This window comes from Arvicanthis niloticus, chromosome 24 (assembly GCF_011762505.2).
Source record: "Arvicanthis niloticus isolate mArvNil1 chromosome 24, mArvNil1.pat.X, whole genome shotgun sequence".
Taxonomy (NCBI): Eukaryota; Metazoa; Chordata; class Mammalia; order Rodentia; family Muridae; genus Arvicanthis; species Arvicanthis niloticus.
Window position 1 is genome coordinate 13,052,876 of NC_133432.1, and position 12,098 is coordinate 13,064,973.

A 12,098-nucleotide genomic window follows, 5' to 3' on the forward strand; every position below is an offset into this window, starting at 1 on the left:
AGTCAGATGCTGCAGAGATTCCTAATACCTGACATGGGGAGCGACTGTCGCAGGTGCTCACTACAGTTCGGGCAGTCACTGACCAGGTACAAAGGACCTCCTTAGGTGGTGACCTTCGAGGCTTTCTACCTGGATGGTTCTGAGCCTGTCTAACTGGAAGAGCAGCAGCGCTCTCTTACCTGCAGGGTTCTGATCTGCACACAGAGATGACGTGAGAGGTGATGGCAGTTTCAGAAATGACCCTGAAGATGGACCTGCAGTCTGCAGAGGGGCTCCGTACTGCAAACACAGCACACGGAGGTTAGACAGGGTGCTCCTTCAGCATGCACTGGACACATGGCAGTACCCACGGAGCTGAGGATTTGGGGACACAGTACTGAGCACAGTTCCTGCCATGCAGGGCTCATATATAGTTGTGGGTTTGGGGATGCAGTGCTGAACATAGCCCCTTCTGACACTGCTCACACAGCTGTAGGTTGGGAATACAGTGCTGAGCATGGAGACCAATGTGGGGGGCCAGTGTCAGGGAAGGGGCAATCATTCTCAGCTGTCAATCTCATCCACACACACCTCTTTAAAATAAATTTTGTGGTGGCACACATCTTTAATCCCAGCACTCAGGAGGCAGAGGCAGATGGATCTTTGGGAGTCTGAGGGCAGCCTTATCTACATAGTCCTGGGCCAGCCAGGGCTACACAGCCAAAACTGTTGTGTAAGTTTCCTCCAAGACTGAAACAATCACTGCAGGAAAGCTCCTTAAGCAAGAAGGTAAACAACTCAAAAGAGCTTCAGGAAGTCCCTGAAGCTGACCGGCTTCACTAGGCCCCTCCCTGCCAGGAGTAAGCAATAAAAGCTGAGTTCCTCTCAGACTAGCAGAACAGAGATGTAAAAAGACTCTCACACCAGGCCTGGAAGAAGCTTAAACCATCTGAACTGTCTGGAAGAGGCTTAAACCAGTGGTTCTCGACTTGGGTGCTGAATGTCTGTTTCACAGGGGTCCTCTAAGACCATCCTAAATATCAGATATTTGCATTACGATTCATAACTAGCAAAATGACAGTTATAATGTAGCAATGGAAATAGCCTGGGGTCACAACAACATGGGGAACAGCACTTGCAAGGTTGAGAACCACTGCTTTAGTCCCTTAAATTTTATGCATTTATTGAGATAAAGTCTTAATTGGCCAGGCGGTGGTGGCGCACGCCTTTAATCCCAGCACTTGGGAGGCAGAGGCAGGTGGATTTCTGAGTTCAAGGCCAGCCTGGTCTACAGAGTGAGTTCCAGGACAGCCAGGACTACACAGAGAAACCCTGTCTCAAAAAAAAAAAAAAAAAAAAAAAAAAAAAAAAAAAAAAGTCTTAATTGGTTGCCCAAGCTAGTCTTGAACTCCTCCAGGGCTCAAGTGGTCCTCTTGCCTCGGCCTCCCAATGCTGGGAATAAAGATGCTTGGGGTAGGGGTGGTGGTTCAAGCCTTTAACCCAGGTTTAACTGTGTCCTCTACGGGGAGGCAGAGGCAGGCAGAGGTCTGTAAATTAGAGGTCAGCTTGGTCCACACGGGGAGTTCTAGGTGAACCAGAGTTACACAGTGAGATCCTATTTCAAGTAAATAGGCAGAGGCTTAGAAGAATGTGTGTGTGTGTGTGTGTGTGTGTGTGTGTGTGTGTGTAGCACCCATCACCATATTGTTGCCTATTTCATTATGGAATACTCCTTGGTATATAACGGGAAGCTGACGTGGACAGGAATCAGATGGCTGAGCACAGACATGAACTGTTCATTTAAATGGCAGTTGTGATATTCTTTAAAATCTTACAAGATTGTGTCATTGGTTTGGGGGGAGGGGCCCACAGAGGTCGTCTTCCTCAACTGCTCTTCATCTTAGTTTTTGAGACAAGGTCTCTCTATTTGCAACAGTAGAAACTGGAAGTGCGTGTCTGCAAAGAAAGGACGGTGGGGCAGGAGGGGTGGGTGGTTCAGTAGTTAAGGGCACACATACTGCTCTTGCAGAGGACCCAATTCAGTTTCCAACAACCACATCAGGCAGCTTACAGCCACCTATAACCCCACCGCTGTGGGTACCATCTCCTTCTCCTGGTCCCCACAGGCGCTGTGCTCACCTGCACATGCCCTCTCACACATTTATACCATACCGGCATGGAGTAAAGGTGTGCACACCTTTAATCCCAGCACTCGAAGGCAGAGGCAGGCAGATCTCTAATTTCGAAGCCAGCCTGGTCTACAGAGTGAGGTCTAGGTCAAGGCTACATAGTGAGACTCTTTGTCTTAAAAATAAGTATAAAATTATTATTATTATTATTATTATTATTATTATTTTGGTTTTTCAAGACAGAGTTTCTCTGTGTAGCCCTGGCTGTCCTGAAATTGGCTCTGTAAACCAGGCTGGCCTTGAACTCAGAGACCTGCCTGCCTCCAAAATGTTGCCACTAAAGGCGTCTGTCACCCATCTACATTTTTACTAAAAAAAGATAGTGGCTGGTGTTAATCTTCTACTCCAGAGGTAGAGATGGAAGATTATCATTTCAAGGACCAGCTGGACCATACTGTGAGACTTGATTTCAAAGAAGAAAAGTTAAAAAGGTGCAGAGGGCTGGCTGGGGCTAGGGAATTGGGGCTGGGGCATTCGTTCGTAGCCTGAGTCCCATCCCCACCACTGCCAAGACTGGAATGGTGGGCCCACACCAGCAAGGTGGGCTTGTCAAGATGCTCTGACACTGAGCCCACAGGCATCTTCCTGCAGCTGCTTCTCTCAGTTAAATGGCAGTGTGTCCTTCCCAGGCAGTAGGCAGTAATGCTGGGAAGGCCTGCATGATGCCTGGCTCGCAGGGAATGCTTGAGGGACAGTAACCCAGCTTCACACTGACATGGGAAGACACAAAGTTTGTCACAGAAAACAGTGTCCTAGAACAATGTTTCTAACTATGACCCCCAGCTCTACAATCCACAGTTTGTAGATGAACTTACAAACCGGGATGAGCGGGGACCAACCTCTTCCCAACCATGTGCAGTGTGGATTCTCTGGGGTGGTGAGCAGGTGGGACTGACGCCACGCCCTGGAGCACAGAGCATGAGCTCCTGGGGGGGGGAGGGGCTTTCCATTTTCCTGAGGCTCCAATGACTTCCGACTCTTACAACAAGTGCACACTGTGCTTTTCTCTTCAGAGGACGTTTCTGAAAAGGTGTTCTTTCTCCATTTTCTATTTATTCTCTGTGTGTGTGTGTGTGTGACCGTACAGACACGTGAACGCACGTGCAAATGCAGACTTGAGGTTGCTGACAGCATCACCTTCAATCACCTTCAGTCACTCGCCCACCTTACTCAGTGAAACAGGGTCTCAGTCAATCCCCGAGCTTGCGGTAAAGCTGTCTGTAGCTAGCTTGCTCCTGAGAATCCCATGTCCACCCTCTAATGCTGAAATGACAGGCAGGCCAACACCTGTCAGCACTTACATGGACACTGGAGATTTGAACTCCTGTCTTCCTGCTTGTGGCGGCTCAGGTGCTTAAGCACCCAGTTTCCCCAGCATCCCTCTGCTCTGTTTTGAGGCAGGGTCTCATGTAGCTCAAGCTGCTTTAAATTTGAGCTCCTGCTCCTCCACCTCCCAAGGCTGAGGTCATAGGTGGGTACCCTAAGCCAAGCCCATAAAGTATGACATCAACGGGTCATGAAGGGACATAAAATAGCCCATAGGCTCCTAATGTCTGAAAAAACTAAATATGACTGAGACAAGTACCTGGCGTCCAGAGAGCCCACTCCCCATGCCAGAGGCAGGCTTTATGCTACACGCTCTAGGGTTCAAAAGAATGGAAAATTCTGCAGAGACAAAATTTGATGCAGAATTGACCTCATATCCTGAGTTCAGAATCTGAACATCACTTGAATTCTCATGATCTTTGATGGAGAGGAGTAGCATCCACTCTCTGTGGTGTCGTGTATATCCCAAGGGAAGGCAGTTTGGCTTCATGTGTTAGTACTGAAATTAGCTTGTAAAGATAGAATATTTCAGGCTGTATGAACAACTGCCATCAGGCTGTTGGCTCACCTCGTATTTAGTGGGCTGTGGGCCATCTGATGTGGCTGTGGAAGGAACACCTGTCTCAGCACTCAGTGTAAAGCCACTTGATGTTTGCATCAGTCTGTCAAAATTGTCTTCATTGGGCACTTCAGGATTAGCAAAAGACAGTGCAGGCTTGTCTGTTTGTAGACAAAGCATTGGATGTGAGCAGAAATATACAGAGTAAATGACATCTCAATGTTGGAAACTACCATTAGTAGCAATAAAACTCCTGGAAGAAAACAGTCTTTCAGGGCTGTAGGTGAAGGGGTTTGCCAGCAGGCCTCACAGCTTCGGTTTGATCCCTAGGACTTACACAGAGGAAAGAGAACTGACTATAACAAAGTCACCCTCTATCTACCGAAACATACATGCATGCACGCGCGCATGCACATACATTAAAATTTAAAATGTTTTCTTGTACATTTGCCTCTCTCAGGATTTTTTTGAGGCTTGTTAAATGAACAGGATCCCTAATCATCATGAGCTTGAGAACACCTGATCTGTATGGTGAGTTTTAGGCCAGCAAAGGATCCACCGAGAGGGCCTGCCATGATAAATCAATAGACAAGCAGAATCACTTGACTGGGCTGCACCTAACTGTGTGGCAGTAATTGCTCTGAAGGCCTACAGGGAAACAGCACAGCAGAAGCCAAGGGTCAGGCTGCTCACTCTGTCCAGCACATGAATGAGAGTCTGCTTCTTCCCCCTTCTAGAGGACATGCATGCTCTGTGGGCGGCTGCAGGAAGATAAGACTCATCTCTTGGCAGCCACTTCCTGTGTTGTGTATGACAGGAGAGGAAGAGACAGGCTCCATGTCCACTGGGCTGCTGTTATGGCTTAGACAATCACTTTCACTTGTCACTTTGGATAAGCACATCCCCCAGGTCTTTAGTCAAGAGCGAACAAATCAGAAACATGGAAAGGCATGGGAAACAGATGATGACATCAGGCTGACAGGGCCATGTGTGGACCTCTTATCCTGAGAACAGCACGCACTCAGGAGCACTGTGGACAAACACACTCGCCTGAGCTGACTGCTTGGGTTAAAAATAAAGATCCTGTATTCATGCAAATCTCCTTAGTAAAAATAAAAAAGAAAAAGGAAATGGAAACCACAGGTAACATTTAAAGATCAGACTCATTTTTAACCATTACTCTACGAGGAAATAAATGTGCATGCACATGCATGCACATACGCACATACACACACGTGCACATACAACCAACTTGGATCCCCTGACTACGTGGCATAAACATCTTTGAAGTCAAATGTAAGATAAAGACAGCTACAGAGCAAATACTTGAAGACAGTGTGTGTGGCCAGGATCTATAAAGTTACCTGTAAATCAGCCTCAGGGCTTGAATTATTCACACAGCCAGAACAGAAGATGGTGCTTTAAATGGAACTGAGGCGGTGTTCTTCCATACCGTAACTTTTAAAAGAAAAACAGAGCTTCACAAAATCTATCAAATCCAAATACTTACAATTTGAGATATGGATGCAGAAGACGGAAGGGTTGATCTGGTCGATGAGTTTAAAGTCGCGATGAGGCGGGTCTGCTGTCAAATTCATTGAGTAGAAGGCTGCCTTCTGACTACAAAACTGCCTGTCACCCCTGAGAGTTAAAGAAGGCAACAGCAAGTTTTCAGTCCACAAGCTAAACCAGATCATTCAAATCTCCCAGATGCCTTCACTACAGAAATAAGAACTGCAGGGATGCTGATGAAGGTGTCATGTCAGCAGAGAATCCATTTGGCTTTACTTGCTGGCACAAGGATGGCCCTGAGGCTTGGCTTCTGTCTGTTGTGGCAGTGCACAGCCTTAACCCCAGCACTGGGGTGGTCAGGACAAGTGAGTCTAGGAGTTCAAGTTTATACAGCAAGTTCCCCATCAGTCAGAGCCACACAGTGAGACCGTATCTCACAGAATACAACATCAACAACAACATCATCATCATCAACAACAACACTGTTTAAGGGAAGCCTGCTGGGTGTGGAGCATAGCGCAGAACACTTTCCATTTACTTGGACAGACATGACACTCTGGGAGCCGGAGAAATGGCTCGGTGGTTACGTGTTTGTGTTTACTGCTCTAGCAGAGAACCTAGGTTCAGTTCCCCAGACCTGTATCAGGCAGCTCAAGCCTGTGACTCCAGTTCCAGGGGTTTTGATGCTCTCTTCTGGTTTCTGTGGGTACTGCATGTATGTGGTGCCCATGACACACAGAGATACACACAGATGTGCATGAATGCACATACACACACACATGCACAAACACATAAATAAAAAGAAATATAAAGACATACTAGGAAGTTTGCTTTGAGCATTTTTATTTTGTGTGTCTGTGTGTGTGTGTGTGTGTGTGTGTGTGTGTGTGATGTTTCTCCCATGCCACATGTGTGGAAGTCAGAGGACAATTTACAACGGTTAGTTCTCCTACAATGTAGGTCCTAGTGATTACGCTCAGGCCATCAGGAAACACGTTTACCCACTGAGCCACCTTGCCCTGCTCTCTTCCCCACCATCTCTACCTCAGCTACCTGTTGGGCCTGTCCCCCCAGCTAGAAGGCCTGTCCCCCAGCTTCTGCTGCCCAACTTGTGGGTGACCTTCAGAGTACAACACAGCTCAGACCATCCTTTCTAGAAAGCCTTCCCTGGCCTGGCTGAGGCGACCTCTTCCCTGATGTTCCTCAGGCCCTGCCTCATTTACTCACCCCCGTCAGCCAACAGGAGCTCGTAAGAGTTGTACGGGCAGCCAGGCGTGGTGGTGCAGAGGCGGACACCTTTAATTCCAGCATTTGGGAGGCAGATCTCTTGTGAGTGGATCTCTGAGTTTGAGGCCAGCCTGGTCTACAGATCGAGATCCAGGATAGCCAGAGCTACACAGAGAAGTTCTGTCTCAAAAGAAAAAAAAAAAAAAAGTATGGGCAAACTCAGCTTTATGTCCTTAGTGCTAACAATGGGTACTCAAAAAAGTTAGACGGTGGCTAAGTATAGAGTACCTGCCCAGCCTGTGCCAGGCCCTGCTTCTATCCTGCGACCTGCTGCCCTGCAAAAAAAAAAAAAAAAGGCCAGGAAGAAGAGGGGCCAAGAGCCTCAGGTTCCTAGCTTGGTGCTTGCCTGAAAGGTTGACAACAGTGGAAGTGAAACCAGAATTCTATTAGGGGCATGCACATGAGCAAGCGTGCGTGCGTGCACACACGCACGCACACGCACACACACACCCCTAGACCTTGTGCACACTTTAGGCCTACGCTCTACCACTAAGTGGTGTCCCAGGCAGTCAAGCCAATTTAACGAAGTCCACATGGTAGGAGCCTGGTGGCAGTGACTACACCAATGAGAGAGTCCTGTGCTCACGAAGGTCCCATCTGATGAGGACAGATCCCCCAGGATGCTCACCAGCAGATTCCAGTCATTCACAACAGGTTAACAGTTAACAGTTATCAGGTTAACAGTTAACAGTTAACAGTTAACAGACACAACAAAACCTTTATCAACTGAAGCCTGGATAATGGGGCACTCTACAAACTGGCACTGGGACTTTTGCCATTTTTTCTTCCTTTTTCAGAGAAAAGGTCTCCCTGTAATTACCCAGGCTAGTTCCCAACACCAGGACTCAAGTGATCCTCCCGCTTCTGGCCTCCCAGGAGCGGTGGCTACAGCAGAGTTGAGTTTAATCTGGTTCCTTTGGGGGGGGGGGAATCACAAACAAAACTAATTTTTTAAAAAATCGAAGTCTTTTCCTGAGAGACTAGCCCTGACTAGGGATCTACCAGTGAGGTCTGTTTTTATAAATATAGCTCACAGGCCCACCTGCTCATGCACATTCTCAGCGGCAGCAGACACCCGTGTGACTTCTGAAGACTAACCTGTGGCCTGCCTGGCCCTTTACAAAGCTGGCTCTCCCTATGTTCTGAATACTCTACTCTATCTAAAGTTACCATATCTGAGGGTCAACAAGGTGCCTCAGAGAGTAAGGGCTCCTGCTGGCAAGTCTCATGACGTGAGTTCGATCCCTGAGACCTGCATTATGGGAGGAGAAAACTGACTTCTTCAAGTTGTCCTCTGACCTCCACGAGTACCACAATATGAACATGCACATGCACAAAGTAAGTAAAACTGCAATTTTAAAAAGTTGTACAGAGACTGAGTAGTATTAATCTGAGCACTGGGGAGGCAGTAGCAGGCAGATCTCTGAGTTCACTGCCTGCCTGGTCTACACAGTGAGTTCCAGGACAGCCAGGACTACCCAGAGAAACCCTGTCTCAAAATGTAAAGGGACCAGAGAGACGACTTGTGCGTTAGTTAAAAGTGTGTCCTGCTCTTAAAGAAGACCTGAGTTTGGTTCAGAGGGCCCATGTTGGGCAGTTCACAGTCTCCTCTAACTCCGGGTCCAGGGGATCCAGGGCCCTCCTCTGGCCTCAGCAGGCAACTCATGTACATATCTCATTCCCCAAAAGGCACACGCACACATAATTAAAAATAAAAATAACAAAAGGCATGGTGGTGCACATCTTTAATTGAAGCACTCAGAGGCAGGGACAGATGGATCTCCGTGAGTTCAGGGCCAGCCTGGTTTCTACATAAGTTCTAGGACAGCCAGGGTTACACAGTGAAACACTGTCTTTAAAAAAATCAAATTACCATATTTTAATAAACGGTACTCCAATTCAAAACTGACATTATCTCAGGGCTGGTGGGGCATGCTTGCAGTCCCAAGACAGGCAGACTGACTTCCAGGGAAGGCTAGACATGCTCTGATCATGGAGGCCAGAGAAGGACTCCCCGCCCCCAGCACTTGCTCTCCAGCCGATTTCACGTTTGAGGGGAATTCAGTTTCCCTACTCGGTTGATAAAATGGTTTCTCATGCAAAGAGTCCATTGTGTTTCCAGAAGGATTAAGCATGTCAGGTGGCTGGCCTGCATTTTAGTCAGCTCTGTCTGTTGGTCCCATCCTGAATGCATAAACCTTTTCAAAGGGCTGTTTTGTTTTGTTACAGAAACGTCTGAAAACCAAGCCAAGATCACTCAGAACTGATCACATCTTCGACTTGTACTCGTGTGAGAACGTCCCTCACTGCCATTTCCCATGCACTGTGACCTGAGAATCCTCACTTCGTTCACAACCAGAGAGGTGCACACAAAGCATCCTGACTAATAAAGTCCACAGAAAGAGCTGATACAGGCCAGGGAGGTGGCTTAGTGGGGAAAGTGCTTGCTTCAGAAGCATGGAAGGAAAAACAAACAAACAAACAAACAAACAAAAAAAACCTAGCCCAGACTCTGGTGATATCTGTAACAGAGCACTGGGCAGGGATGGAGACATGAGGTTGCTAGCCATCTGTCAATGTCAATTGGGGGTGAGAGGGTGGGGAAGTGAGTTCTATGTTCAGTGAGAAACCCTATCTCAAAAATGAAGGTGGAAAGCAATAAATGAACAGTCCCATGTTTTCCACTGGGCAACATGCATGCATGCATGCAAAGACAAGCACACCCAGGTATATATGCACGCATACACCACACACACAACCCTAGGCTGTATGAGACTATTTCACAGGTACAAACAGGTGACACATTATCTGTGCACAGCTCAGATATTCATTTCCAAACTTCATAACACTCTAGAGGTGACACACATGTCCCTTCTTTGCTCACACTGTTGAACAGCTGCATGGGGACAAGCAACTGCTTCTGACACACAGGGCTTTGCACACAGGCCTTCTGAAGAGTGTGGAACTCGATTCCTATCCCCAGATTTTATCATACTGGCCATACTGCCATCAAACCTCCCTGTTATATGCTTACGTGACAACTGGGACGGAACAAGCAGAGAAGACACTGAAATCCTCAGGGCTGCAGTCAGGGTCGCAGCAGCAGTTGACATCACACTGTGCAGGAAGCAGGTCACAGATGCACAGGACAGCAACTACGGAATAGGACAGTGGGGGTTCAGAGGGTAAACGGGTTATTACTGCTCCCTGCCACCAAGGGATTCCAGAAATCAATGTCACAAAAGTATCTGGTTCCTACTGGGGGAAAAAGGTGCCATGGACATATGTCACTTTGAGTGCCCCACCTCAGTGTCTCTCTAAGGTGGCTGCAGATGCCTACACCCCTTCTTCAGTGTAGATTCCAAGGAAGGACTGTTGGCAATCTTGTTCCTTTCCTCACATGCAGCAGTTGCTTTGAAGCTGAATAAAAAGTCGTAAGATCCTGACCAATGATCAAATGTTCGTAATTTGGCTTAAGAATTTTACAATATAGGGTAATACACTGATGACAGGATGCTACAACATGGAGGAAAGGCAGGGGGAGACTCTCTCTCTCTCTCTCTCTCTCTCTCTCTCTCTCTCTCTCTCTCTCTCACCTGGCCAGCAACTCAGACCTCATCCACTCTGACAGCCACTGTGCCTCCTCAGGACTCCGTTGTTAACCTCCACAAGGGCAGAAGCGACAGCTTGCCCCCAGAGTACTGGGTATACTTGATGGGCTGTTTCAGTTTATCCCTGACTTTACTGCCCTACTCATTCTGTCTCTGTCAATGGAGAAAACCCTCCAAAAGAAATAACAGGGAGACTGGAAAGGGGCTGAGTGATCAAGAGCACTGGCTGCTCTTGCAGAGGATTCCAACTTTGGTTTCTAGAACCCACATGACACCTCACAACCATGTGTAACTCTAGTTCCAGGGTATCTCATGCCCTCTTCTGGCCTCTGCAGGTACCGGGCACAGCTATGGCATACAGAAATACACGTAGGCAAAACACCCATTATAAAACTCAAAAACCACGACATACAACGACAACAAGAAACAAAGCAGAGCAGGAAAACTAACAAACTGAATTCATGGCACGGACTACTGTGAGGAGGGAGGAAATAATAAATTCAGGGCTTTGACAATTTTGGTTGTTCGCTCTTTGTTTCCTGAAACAGAGGCTCATTTGGATCAGGTCTCCTAATCCTCCCAGCTCTATGCAGAAGATACAGGACCACAGATGGGTTCCACCATGGTCCCTGGCCCCCCTCCACCAGCTAAGGTGTCACTGAAGCTTTGTTTTTGTCTTGTTTTTTTCTCTGTGTAGCCATGGCTGGAACTCACTTTGTAGATCAGGCTGGCCTCGAACTCAGAGATCCCCCACCCCTCCCTAGGATTAAAGGTGGGTAAATTTTTATTTTCTTAAAGAATTATTTATTTTATTTATATGAGTACTGTAGCTGTCTTCAGACACACCAGATCCCATTCCAGATGGTTGTGAGCCACCATGTGGTTGCTGGGAATTGAACTCAGGACCTCTGGAAGAGCAGTCAGTGCTCTTAACCGCTGAGCCATCTCTGTCCACCCCACTGGCCTGAATCTTAATTGTAATGTTTTGTTTCCTTTTTGGAGGGGTAACAATCTCCTATTTCAAACAAAGAATTTTTGCCAAATGCTGATAAGGCCTCAAGGCATTCTTATTTGTATGAATGAATGGTTTAAAAACAAAAACAAACCAACCTCTAGAGATGGGTGGCATGCTGAAAGGCCCACACCTGGGAATCTCAGCAACTGGGAGGCAGAGGCAGGCGGATTTCTGAGTTCAAGGCCAGCCTGGTCTACAGAGTGAGTTCCAGGACAGCCAGGGCTACACAGAGAAACCCTGTCTCGAAAAACCAAAAAAAAAAAAAAAAAAAAAAAAAAAAAAGCACAAATTGCTTGTGAACAGGACCCAAGTTCTGTTCCCAGCACCCAAGTCAGGTAGCTCACAAACCTAACTCCAGCTCCGGGGGTTCTGAGGCCCTCTTCTGCCCTCCAAGGGCACCAATACATATGTACCCCCTACACACACACATATACAAATACACATACATAATTAATTTTTTTAAGGCACGAAGGGAAAGGGAAGTTTTATTGATAAATGCAAAATGCTTTCTTAGTCGGAAAGACAAATGGGCTCCTTCTAGAAAGGTCCTCTCTAGCCATGGACAGCTGTGCATGCTCACTAAAATAACGCCACAGTCCCTTAACCGGGATGAGAAAAAG

At 47.2% G+C, this 12,098-nt stretch overlaps 1 protein-coding gene across 3 annotated transcripts in view; it reads right to left on the reverse strand.

Annotated features, from left to right (window-relative positions):
* The window catches only part of Tctn1 (tectonic family member 1), a 28,246-nt gene that overhangs the window by 15,311 nt on the left and 837 nt on the right, over positions 1 to 12,098 (reverse strand). For 2 of the 3 annotated variants that reach the window (XM_076922756.1, XM_076922755.1), the window contains exons 2-5: positions 9,887 to 10,007; positions 5,564 to 5,694; positions 4,063 to 4,214; positions 180 to 279 (exon numbers count right to left, since the gene is read on the reverse strand). In XM_076922756.1, coding sequence (XP_076778871.1) covers positions 180 to 279; positions 4,063 to 4,214; positions 5,564 to 5,694; positions 9,887 to 10,007 — 504 coding nt within the window. Of the gene's footprint in view, positions 1 to 179; positions 280 to 4,062; positions 4,215 to 5,563; positions 5,695 to 6,792; positions 6,973 to 9,886; positions 10,009 to 12,098 lie in introns of those variants that run through there. The other variant, XM_076922757.1, reaches the window with a different exon arrangement.